Consider the following 12,263-nt stretch of genomic DNA (forward strand, 5'->3'; position numbering starts at 1 on the left):
AATAAATCATTACATTGTGTTTTTCAGGTATTGAATGCATCGCCATGTGTTACTGCGCATCAGGTAGCCGAAACAACACATTATCCAAGAGCGCAGGTTTTTTCTAACATTCAAAGTAATCATAACATACTTTAGATCAAAGAAGAAATTGTGTTTGTATACACCAAACGACGAAGAGATAAGCGCCGAATACGCGCCAAAAAAAACCGACTTTTAGCACTAGGCTTACAACCTCTTTTTTTGCTTAATTCGAAAGTTTTAGAATGGTTTTAGCTAGAATACGTAAAACCAGCAAGATGCGAAGAATTCGCTGAAGTGTAATATTTCCCCCGCTCCTGCACAAAAACACGTCGTGTGTGATAAAGATGTCCTAAGTTTGGGTACAGTCAGTTGCGGTATGTGCGTAGGGCATCATTCTCGCATACAACATCTTGATAAAGGAGTTCACAACGATATATACACGTGTTTCGCCTCCTCTGGTGCATAAACAGATTTACTGTTTCCAACCACCCAAGAAAGATTTTCATAAGTGTGCCGCTTGCATTCAATACTAAAATTTTGTCTAAAGTTTTGATTTTTTCATCTACCACTTTTGTATGTGACAATATAATACTGGCATGTTTAAAAGTTTAATTATTGTCTAGTTGCCAAAAACATAAATTTAACGCCCTTGCGAGAAGAATGTCGTCAGTATTATAATTAAAGTGTTTGAATAGCTTTGCACAAACCGTTGGCTTTCCCAATCAGTATATGGATCCTTAACCGACGGAATGTTTTTTTTTGTTTTCTGACAGATAGTGAGCGCCCTCCAAAAGAGACTGGACAAATACTTAGCCTCATCCATCCCAGCAAGAAACCGGCCACTTGATCCAAGAGGGTACCCCGAAAACCTCAACGGAACGTGGGGACCATGGTTGTAGTTTTGTGCTTGTGTGTCAGTAACACACTCCCAAAATGTAGTAGCCGGAAATACATAAAAACTGACCGACAAGCACAGGTGATCTACCTTCGTAGCTTTTAATACCCCATGCAAGGAAATTATCCTTCTGTGAATGATGCCATTGAAGGTGGCCACTCAAAAAACAACTTACAATATATGAAACGAATGACAACAATACCTGACCATTGAAAGTACATTAAAACACAAATGTTTCTGTTTTTTCTGCTTATGCGCGTCGCTGGGTATCAGTAGTGTTCATGTGATGCTTTAAATTCTATTGTCCAAGCTTTTTTGGTGATTAAGCGCTAAAGCGCACAATACAAATCGCAACATTTCGCACTATATAAATATATATATATATATATATATATATATAGATAAAGTAATACCTTGTTATAACGAAGTCTGCGGGACGGCTAAAAATTTCGTTATGGTATTTTGATATAGGCGACCACTAGAGAAAACTAAACTAGTTGAGCCTTAATTGCAAAAAAACTACGAGGATTAAAACAAAATGTATTCAGTAAAGCAAAACTTTATTCATGTGCAAAAAAGGCATTGAGCTTTGGCGGTTCAATGTTCCTGCCAAGCGCGAGCAACTCCCGCTCCAATTTGACCAAGCAGCGACTGGGGTCAGAACGCCTCACAGGCTGCAGAGCGAATGAGGAGGGGAAGGCAGTGGCCACTTTTATAAGGTCGTGGGGGCGTCACGGAACGCTACGATAGTTTCGCACTGGAAAGCGTCGCAAATTCCGTGGCTCGAATCTGAGGTTGTGTTTGTTGAGCTCAAAAAAATATTAACCGCTCATTGTGGGTACACAGTACAATCATGAAAACTGACCGGTCTTCCACTGGGGGCATTGCATAATTACTGGACAATTTTTTCGCGAGATGTGCAGCCGTGAAGTTCGCAAAATGAGTTTTTGGGCGCCCCGCTCTCGACGACACTTCTATCTCGGCGCTTCGAGTGTCGCCCCATACCGTCCATGCCATTGACCAATGCCTAGGAACAAAATTCAGTCACTCTACCACGCATTTCGACCGTTTGTCCTAAATCGTGTGGCGGAAATCGAGCATGACCAGCTTGAGAAAATTGCTGGGGAAACACCAGCTTGTGAACCCGCAACCTTTTCTAACTTTATATATATATATATATATATATATATATATATATATATATATATATATATAGAGAGAGAGAGAGAGAGAGAGAGAAATAAGTGTTGGCCGTCAAAAAAACCTCAGAAAGCAAACGGGTAGATGTTGTCGGTCATTGAAACAGATAAATAATTTGGAAAGAAAGAAAGAAAGAGGAGAAAAAATGCCCGCCAGGTGGGATCCGAACCCACGACCTCCAGAATACCGGTGTGGTGCAATAACCACTACGCTACCGGAAGGGAGATTTTCCCCTCCACTTTCTGTGGTATTTATATTTACGTATTTTTGTCCCCTGCGCTTGGGGGTGATAGCCAGCGCCACTCGGTTTACTCGGGGTGAAAGGGACCGTCTTTTTAAACCCCGGGCCGTGACTCCAGTGTCTACGACATGTCGAGAGTGGTCGACCAGCGTTGAACCCTCTTAAGCTTCATATGATACCAAGACTGCCAGAACAGAGGCCCTCGCTATGCATGTAGCCAATCAGAATAGAAAATTACAGGCTCATTGAAAATAACAAAATAACACAGAAATAGGGGCCGGAAGTCAAAAAAACTTCGGAAAGCAAATTGGAGGATTTGGTAGGTCATTGAAAAAGATAAATAATGGGGAAAGAAAGAAAGTGGCGAAAAAACATGCCCGCCAGGTTGGGATCCAAACCCGCGACCTCCAGAATACCGGTCTGGTGCGATAACCACTACGCTACCTGCGGGGCGATTTTCCCCTCCACTTTCTGGGGTATTTATGTTTAGGTATTTTTGGTTCCTGTGCTTGGAGTGGTAGCCATATATATATATATATATATATATATATATATATATATATATATATATATATATATATATATATAAAAATCCTAGACACCAAAAGACCGACGGGACCAGCACTTAGATATGTATACTGCGGCTGTACTGACGGATGTTGTCTGGAAATATGCAGAGCACCAACCCGTGCGCAACAATCTGTCCGTAGAAGAGAGAGCAGCTTTAAATTCTCTTGAACCGGAAAGCAGCATAATTATGAAACTATCAGACAAGAGGGGAGACATTGTTATACTTGACAGGTCTGAATACTTGGAAGAGGGAATGCGACAACTAAGCGACAGACAATTCTATAATGACCTACCAAATGACCCCACAAAATTCTATGAAAGTGAAATTCACAACACCCTCAGATCTCATGACACGGAAGGTAATATAACTGCCGTGATGGTCAAAATTATGTCAACAGAACAGACTGTCCCTGGTCGATTTTACTTGCTACCCAATATGCATAAGAGCAACCACCCGGGCAGACGCATTGTATCCAGTAGAAGGACGGTGACTGACAAAAATTTCGTGCTTCATTAATCACATAATTAAGGACATCCCCCCTACGTTCCCGTCCTACATCAAACATACCAGCCATTTTCTACTGTAAATTGCTGGTATCGTCATCTCCCCAGGGTGTTTTCGGGAGACGCTGGACGTCTGCTCGATGTACACAAATATTGTCACGCATAAAGGTAGAAAAACAGTGTTTACTCGGTTTAAAAGACCTGCAGACGGCACCGAAGCTGACGCACAACCAGAGCTGCCGTGGTAGCACCTTAGCCTCTTTTTCTTCTCAGACACAATGTTCAGAAAGACATACCCAAACAGGGAGATTTTCCCAGGCATGCGGCAATATTCCCCCCTCGGAAGGCATCGCCGCGACCGTGGCAGCATTTACCGGCTAAAACAACCCATCAACAGACATAAAGAGTGAAACTCTCGCAACACTTCTAACCATTGTACTAAATTATAATCACTTCTAATTCAACGAAAAGCACTTTCGTCATATCATTGGCACGGCGATGGGAACCAAGATGGCTCCAAATTACGCCAATATTTTTATGGCATCATTGGAAACTCCTTTCATTCTGAAGAAACAAAAGACATCACTGTTTTACAGGCGTTTCCAAGGTGACAATTCATGATATGGAATTACGACAAAGCTAGCCTTCTCGACTTCATTTCAAAATTTAACTGTCTCCATCAATCAATCAAGTTCAACCACGACATATCTAAAGACACTATCAACTGTTTGGATGTAACTCTTCGGGTACATGGCAACTCCCTCGTAACCACCGTCTACAAAAAACCCACAGATCGCTAACAGTACCTGCATTCTGACAGCAACCACCCACGACATTGCAAAGTTAGAATACCATACTCGCAGGCATACAGATACCGCCGAACTTGTTCTTATGTCCAAGAATTTGACAGAAACTCGCAAAATTTAAAAAACACACTTCTGAATCAAAATTACCCAGAAAATACAATTGATGACGCCATCAATCGGGCACGCCGAACAGACAGCCAGTTAGCATTGTCAAACGACATTTCACAAAACAAGGAAACACCGCAGACCACCCTGTTATTAACATACGGTGCGAACATGCCACGAGTAAACAACATACTGAGCAGGCATTTCAACATGATCAGACAAAGTGAGCACCTGTCAGCTACCTTCCCCGAACCACCCCGTGTAGTGTATGCTAAAGACAAGAACCTAAGAGATATGCTTGTTAAGGCTAAAATTGCAGTCCCGAAACAACACTGAGGCTGCTGCCCATGCGGGAAAGCGCGCTGCAAAATTTGCCCCCATCACCCAAACCGACACGGCAAAATCTAACTTTTCCTAATTTTCCTTCCGAATAAAAGAAAGCCTCGACTGTGATTCCAGTAACGTCGTATACGAATGCACTGCGAAATGTGTGGCAAGGACTATATTGGCCAGACCGAGAATGCATTCCGGCTCAGATTCAACAATCGCAAATCCCACGTCACCTCACAGCCGGATCTACCATTTTACAAACATGTGCGCCTGCCGGACCATTCATTGAGCATATCAGAATCACTCTCCTGCAGTCCGGCTTCCGCTCTTCCCTTGAACGCCAGCAGAGGGAGGCCTACTTTATAAATAACTTCCAGGCATTCACATATGACATCAATGAGGATCCGGGCGCCTCTCATTCTTGCGGGAAAAAGCTGCGCCTAAAGCGGGAATATCGGGGACTTGCGGGCGGTGGAGGCGGTGAGCGTGGAACCGGGATCGTGCATAGAACTAAAAAAAACGAAGGAAAAAAGGAAACCCTAGTCTAGGGACTAAGTCAAGCAATACAAACATGATAGAACGCCCCATCCCCTCACCCACCCTTTCGGCATCCATCACTCGTCTCATCAGTAACATTGAAGAGCTGTGAGCGCGCCCCGCGGGGCCACCGACGTACAATGGCCTGAATTATGACAGCCGCACCGCTGACAGACAAACGGCTGAAGAATGCGCCGCAAACGAAACCAAATCCTAGTGTTACGAGTCCCGCGGCTCGCTGGCCGCGGGGCAAAGCTTTGATACACCACTCGGTTTCGTCGAAGTGGCGTCAAGACGAGAGCTGCTGTAGGCTTAACCAGGAGTAAAAAAACCGAAAATAGCACAGGAAATTTCGAGTATGGTGTGGGGACCACGCGTCGACTGGGCGGGCCGTGCATGCATGCGGCCTTGCAGTTTGACCGAATCGAAGATCTAAGCCTGTGCCGCCATATTTTGTCCGTTCTCCTTCACCCCCCTTTTATTCCCCTTTTCCCTTCCCGATGACTGTTTTTACACCATTTACGTAGCACGCAAGACTCACTCTTGTTTTTGATTTTGTGTTTGCTTGTGTGCTTCTTGTTATTGTGTTTTCGTGCTGCCTTTCCGTCCGTGTTCTTTGCCCTTCCCTCACCTTCTACCTTTCTAGCCAACTGGAATGCCTCACTTTCTCAAACTGTTTGAAACACCCCTCACAAGCGACCTCTCCTGGAGGGAAGATTGAAGTGACCCTTCCTCACAGGAGTTTTTGTATAGAGGCGAAATGTACGCAATTAAAATATAGCCCTGAAGAAGCAGTTTCTAACTCCGAATCTGCTGCCAACAAAAAGGGGAAACGTGTCAGTCAACTTTTTTCACTGTTTTTATACGGCCCAACAAACCTCAAGATCTCTCTCTCTCTCTCTCTCTCTCTCTCTCTCTCTATATATATATATATATATATATATATATATATATATATATATATACAGAAAGAAATGCTGGCAGTCTACAACGCCAAAGCAGGCATAGGGGAATGGTTTGACTATTCTTTTACCGTTAGTGACGTCACATTATTATTTTTTTTATATTAAGTACATGCGAAAGAAATAAAGAAAAACACGCGCCCAGAGTGGGGACCGAACCCACGCCTTTCGATTAGATCTCGAATGCCTTACCAATTCGGCTATCTGGGCGACTGTGTTCTCCTTCACTTTCTGGGGTATTTATATTTACTTCAACTGTATCTGACGCTTGAGGGTGGTAGCCAGTGCCACTAAGACTACACAGGGAGAAGGGGACCTTCTTTTTCAACCCCCGGGGCGTGACGCGAACGTCTACAGCCTGTCATAAGCGGGTAACTGGCGGGAAACTATCTTATCCTACCTTGGCATCAAGGCTGCCATAACCGAGGCCCTCGCTAAGCTTTCGCACGATAATAGGGTTTGGAAATGAGGGGCTCGTTAGGAAACACAGAAAGAAATGCTGGCAGTCTACAACGCCAAAGCAGGCATAGGGGAATGGTTTGAGTTTTTTTTTACCGTTAGTGACGTTACATTATTTTTTTTGTTAATTACATGCGAAAGAAAGAAAGCAAAACACGCGCCCAAAGGGGGACCGAACCCACGCCTTTCGATTAGATCTCGAATGCCTTACCAATTCGGCTATCTGGGCGACTGTGTTCTCCTTCACTTTCTGGGGTATTTATATTTACTTCAACTGTATCTGACGCTTGAGGGTGGTAGCCAGTGCCACTAAGACTACACAGGGAGAAGGGGACCTTCTTTTTCAACCCCCGGGGCGTGACGCGAACGTCTACAGCCTGTCATAAGCGGGTAACTGGCGGGAAACTATCTTATCCTACCTTGGCATCAAGGCTGCCATAACCGAGGCCCTCGCTAAGCTTTCGCACGATAATAGGGTTTGGAAATGAGGGGCTCGTTAGGAAACACAGAAAGAAATGCTGGCAGTCTACAACGCCAAAGCAGGCATAGGGGAATGGTTTGAGTTTTTTTTTACCGTTAGTGACGTTACATTATTTTTTTTGTTAATTACATGCGAAAGAAAGAAAGCAAAACACGCGCCCAAAGGGGGACCGAACCCACGCCTTTCGATTAGATCTCGAATGCCTTACCAATTCGGCTATCTGGGCGACTGTGTTCTCCTTCACTTTCTGGGGTATTTATATTTACTTCAACTGTGTCTGACGCTTGAGGGTGGTAGCCAGTGCCACTCAGACTACACAGGGAAAAGGGGACCTTCTTTTTCAACCCCCGGGGCGTGACGCGAACGTCTACAGCCTGTCATAAGCGGGTAACTGGCGGGAAACCCTCTTATGCTACCTTGGCATCAAGGCTGCCAGAACCGAGGCCCTCGCTAAGCTTTCGCACGATAATAGGGTTTGAAAATGAGGGGCTCGTTAGGAAATACAGAAATAAATGCTGGCAGTCTACAACGCCAAAGCAGGCATAGGGGAATGGTTTGACTATTTTTTTAGATGTAGATTATTTTTTTTATTAATTACATGCGAAAGAAAGAAAGAAAAAACACCCGCCCAGAGTGGGGACGGAACCCACGCCTTTCGATTAGATATCGAATGCCTTACCAATTCGGCTATCTGGGCGACTGTGTTCTCCTTCACTTTCTGGGGTATTTATATTCACTCCAACTGTATCTGACGCTTGATTGTGGTAGCCAGTGCCACTCAGACTACACAGGGAGAAGGGGACCTTCTTTTTCAACCCCCGGGGCGTGACGCGAACGTCTACAGCCTGTCATAAGCGGGTAACTGGCGGGAAACCCTCTTATGCTATCTTGGCATCAAGGCTGCGAGAACCGAGGCCCTCGCTAAGCTTTCGCACGATAATAGGGTTTGGAAATGAGGGGCTCGTTAGGAAATACAGAATGAAATGCTGGCAGTCTACAACGCCAAAGCAGGCATAGGGGAATGGTTTGACTAATTTTTTACCGTTAGTGACGTTACACTATTTTTTTTTATTATTACATGCGAAAGAAAGAAAAAAAAACACGCGCCCAGAGTGGGGACCGAACCCACGCCTTTCGATTAGATCTCGAATGCCTTACCAATTCGGCTATCTGGGCGACTGTGTTCTCCTTCACTTTCTGGCGTATTTATATTTACTCCAACTGTATCTGACGCTTGAGGGTGGTAGCCAGTGCCACTGATACAACACAGGGAGAAGGGGACCTTCTTTTTCAACCCCCGGGGCGTGACGCGAACGTCTACAGCCTGTCATAAGCGGGTAACTGGCGGGAAACCCTCTTATGCTACCTTGGCATCAAGGCTGCCAGAACCGAGGCCCTCGCTAAGCTTTCGCACGATAATAGGGTTTGGAAATGATGGGCTCGTTAGGAAACACAGAAAGAAATGCTGGCAGTCTACAACGCCAAAGCAGGCATAGGGGAATGGTTTGACTTTTTTTTTACTGTTAGTGACGTTGCAATATTTTTTTTTATTAATTACATGCGAAAGAAAGAAAGAAAAACACGCGCCCAGAGTGGGTACCGAACCCACGCCTTTCGATTAGATCTCGAATGCCTTACCAATTCGGCTATCTGGGCAATGTGTTCTCCTTCACTTTCTGGGGTATTTATATATACTTAAACTGTATCTGACTCTTAAGGGTGGGCTGCCACCCTCAAGCGTCAGATACAGTTGTAGTATATATAAATACTACAACTCTACTACTACTACTACTCTACTACTACTACTAATATATAAATACTACTACAACTATATATAAATACTACAACTGTAGTATATATAAATACTACAATTTTTTTCTAAACTGAAAACTAGGAGACCTAAAGCCAGGAGAGCGCATGTATGCGTACCAGTTTTCTTCATACTAAACAACGAAATATTCTTCTCCTAAAAGGCGTCAGGTAACTCGCGGTTTTTGTAAAAACAGTTACTTCGCATCAGCAAATAACTATACAAATGTAAGGCAAGATATCAGACAAAGCCGGTCAACCGAATTCTTTATATCTCTAGATTTATATTGCGCTTTCATTAAAACTTTACCTTCGAATCAATTATATAGGTCAATAGTTTAGCTCCCACCCCATTTTCTAGTGATAAAACACTGAATAAACATATCGGGCCGTGTTGACTGTGGTACCCATACTAAATACTCACGTACGAAATTTCGAGCTCACGCGTCTATTTATTGCTAGTTTGGAAGGCTGAGAGGTTTAGAAATGGGATGGAAAGTTATTGGGTATTGCCAAAGCAGAAGTAGGGAAAGATGCCCCTCGCCTCACAGCGTACGGCGAACATGATTTTCGGACGCAATCATTACTCTTTTCTACTGAATTACCACTTTCTCATTTTCTATTCCTCTGTTTCTAGACACTGGCAAGAAGCTTTCAAGAACCTGCTGCAACAAGCTTTTTTGAATCAGGAGCGCACAAAAACGTTGCGGCGCTATGCCCAAAAATAGCTTTCCAACCCCGCGCTTTATCAAGCGAGAGTTCCCCAACGATAAGCGTAGCAACGGTTAACTGGCGCGCGGCTCATTCATTCATTCATTCATTCATTTTGCATTATCTTAACAATAGCAACATAAAATGCAGGAAAGAGGGCAAAAAGCTGGTCACAGCCATATTGACGAGGACCCAACTCTCTTTACAAAGCAGTGGGGCATATAGCGAACAATGCCGGAATATCTTATTTGCAGGGAAAAAAACAAAACCAACATACCTATCTCCAACAAACACGCTCACCTGTGAAAAAGAGCTTCACGTCGATAAACCTCAGCATGGTTCCTTCAGGCAGTAGGTACGGCAGTTCAAAAACACGAATGTAGCTTTTAAACGTCGTTAGCACCTTCCTTACATGAAATAGAAAACTTGCTTTGTCACCCGCAATAAGCACAAGGAAACCATCCACATAGTGGAATGCCCTTGCAACTTCTTCACGATGCAGCAGCGCACACAAGCGTCGATCTTGTTGGGCTTGTACAACATACCCGAGTGCGATGCAGGATCCTTTGCAAACCCCGCATTGCTAAACGTACGTGCTATCCGGCCATACTGCACGCGTTCAGTTAAGGTGCAATGCCAGCAGGTCTATAAAGTCCACTATGGTAACACTCGTTGTGTTCTGAAAGGCTACAGCCCCAAATTTGTCCATTCGGGCTTCAACGCAGACAACTAATTTGTTGTTAGTCAGTTGGTAATACAAATCGTTTAATTAATGGTAAACGCATTTAGCATGCGAGCGGGCACTTCTGACAATGGCAATCAAGTCACCAGATATCGGAATTACAAAAGGCTCATTGGCTACCAGACGCTTCCGCATCTGCAGCAGAAATGTGGGCACGCTCTTCTGCCACGTTCACCAACCGAAATATATACATGCAGGAGACAACTGACCTTAAGTGGTTAGTCTGAAAAACATTTTAATGCTTCCTGTGTGTTCTTGATGTCCGCTGCGGGTGACTCAATGTAACCTGGTGGCTCTACACTAACAACCTGCGCAGCTCCTGCATGAGGAGTACGGGAGGCAGTACTTTAGTCAGAATAACTTATTTATTTTTTTTTATTTATACATACTGCAGCCGAGTAGGGCTATCGCAGGAGTGGGTTGGTACATAGAATGCAAATCACTTTTCTGCACAGAATAACTCATATAAAAAAACACAACACATTTAGAGTTACTGATTCATAAAGTTTAGACCTAATAGATAATAAGTACGGCAAGACCTTGAAATTATAAAAAAACTGACATACCACAATCAATTTAAATTCTGCAAAACTTTTTTGAAAGGTGAAGAGGTTATTTCACCTGGTACTAGATTCCATTTTTCAACTGTTCGCGGGAAGGAGCTATACCTAAATATATTAGTTCGTGGATGAAAAGTTGCAAGGTTGAGTTGGTTGCTATTTCTAGTAGATATAATTTTATCGGTCGACAAATAGCTGTTCTGTAATGAGTAGCGCTGGGTATTCGTAAGAATATGTAAAAGTTTAAGACATTCGCCTTCACGGCGCTCCGACAGTGGTTGTAATTCTAGGGTAGCAAGGTGGTATGACAGCGAAAAGCTCCATTCGAAACAGCGGAAAAAAATGAGGGAAATTGTTTCTTAACAAATTCAAGTGTGTTAATTTCGGATACTTTATAAGGATTCCAGGTGGTACAAGTGTATTTTAAGATGGGCCGGATGAAAGTTTTATATGTTAGCAATTTTGTTTCGAGTGGAGCTTCCCGCAATGTATGGTTTAAGTAGCCTAACTTTTTTAGGGCTTTGTTGCATGTATAATCAATGTGCCTTGACCAAGACAAGGTAGGTATGAAGATGACGCCCAGGTACTTATATTCGTTCACCCGCTGTAGGAAAGATCCGTTTTAAGAATAATTAAAGAATAAAACGAAACTGCGTGTACTAGAACATAAAATGACTGTTTTTGTAAAGTTAATATCCATTTGCCATGTGTTGGCACCACCTGTAAAATTGAGCAAAAGAATCGTTTAGTAAAATATGATCATCATTCGTGTTATAAACATTGTATAACCCGCAATCGTCAGCATAGAGGTGGATGATTGCGGATATATATTTAGGCAGATCATTTATACACAATAAGTGGCCCAAGGACCAAACCCTGAGGAACTCTGGATGACACATGTACTACCGACGAATTTGTGGAGTTAAACGAAACATACTGGAAGCGATCATGTAAGAAGCTTGCAATTCAATCAACTTAAAGCCGAGTTGTTAAGTATAACGCCAAGTTTATGAAGAAGTTTTGAGTGGGTAACGGTGTCGAAAGCCTTAGATGGGTCTATAAAAATTGCGTCAATTTGATTTCTTTAGTCATGAGCGTGGGCAATGTCATGGGAAAATTCAGCAACCTTAGTTATTGTACTAAAGCCGCGACGAAAATCATGCTTGACGTTACATAAAATGTTATAACATTCAAGAACCTCCATATTATGACTGAAGACTATATGTTCGAGAATTTTACATGATTGAGGCGCAATGAAATCGGACGATAGTTTTATGGTGAGTGCTTGTTGTGGATTTAAACATGGGAAATATTTTTTGCCAATTTCCAT

At 43.2% G+C, this 12,263-nt stretch overlaps 1 protein-coding gene across 2 annotated transcripts in view; it reads left to right on the forward strand.

Annotated features, from left to right (window-relative positions):
- LOC144141369 (arylsulfatase B-like) overlaps nt 1-1,110 on the forward strand; it is a 44,440-nt gene extending 43,330 nt beyond the window's left edge. Inside the window, exon 11 of one of the 2 annotated variants that reach the window (XM_077672956.1) lies at nt 795-1,110. In XM_077672956.1, coding sequence (XP_077529082.1) covers nt 795-920 — 126 coding nt within the window. In that variant the 3' untranslated portion in view covers nt 921-1,110. The remainder of the gene's footprint in view (nt 1-794) is intronic. The other variant, XM_077672957.1, reaches the window with a different exon arrangement.
- Nucleotides 1,111-12,263: the final 11,153 nt, after the last annotated feature.

Source organism: Haemaphysalis longicornis, unplaced genomic scaffold (genome assembly GCF_048455015.1).
Source record: "Haemaphysalis longicornis isolate Haplotype H1 unplaced genomic scaffold, Haemaphysalis longicornis Haplotype H1 scaffold_6, whole genome shotgun sequence".
Lineage (NCBI taxonomy): Eukaryota > Metazoa > Arthropoda > Arachnida > Ixodida > Ixodidae > Haemaphysalis > Haemaphysalis longicornis.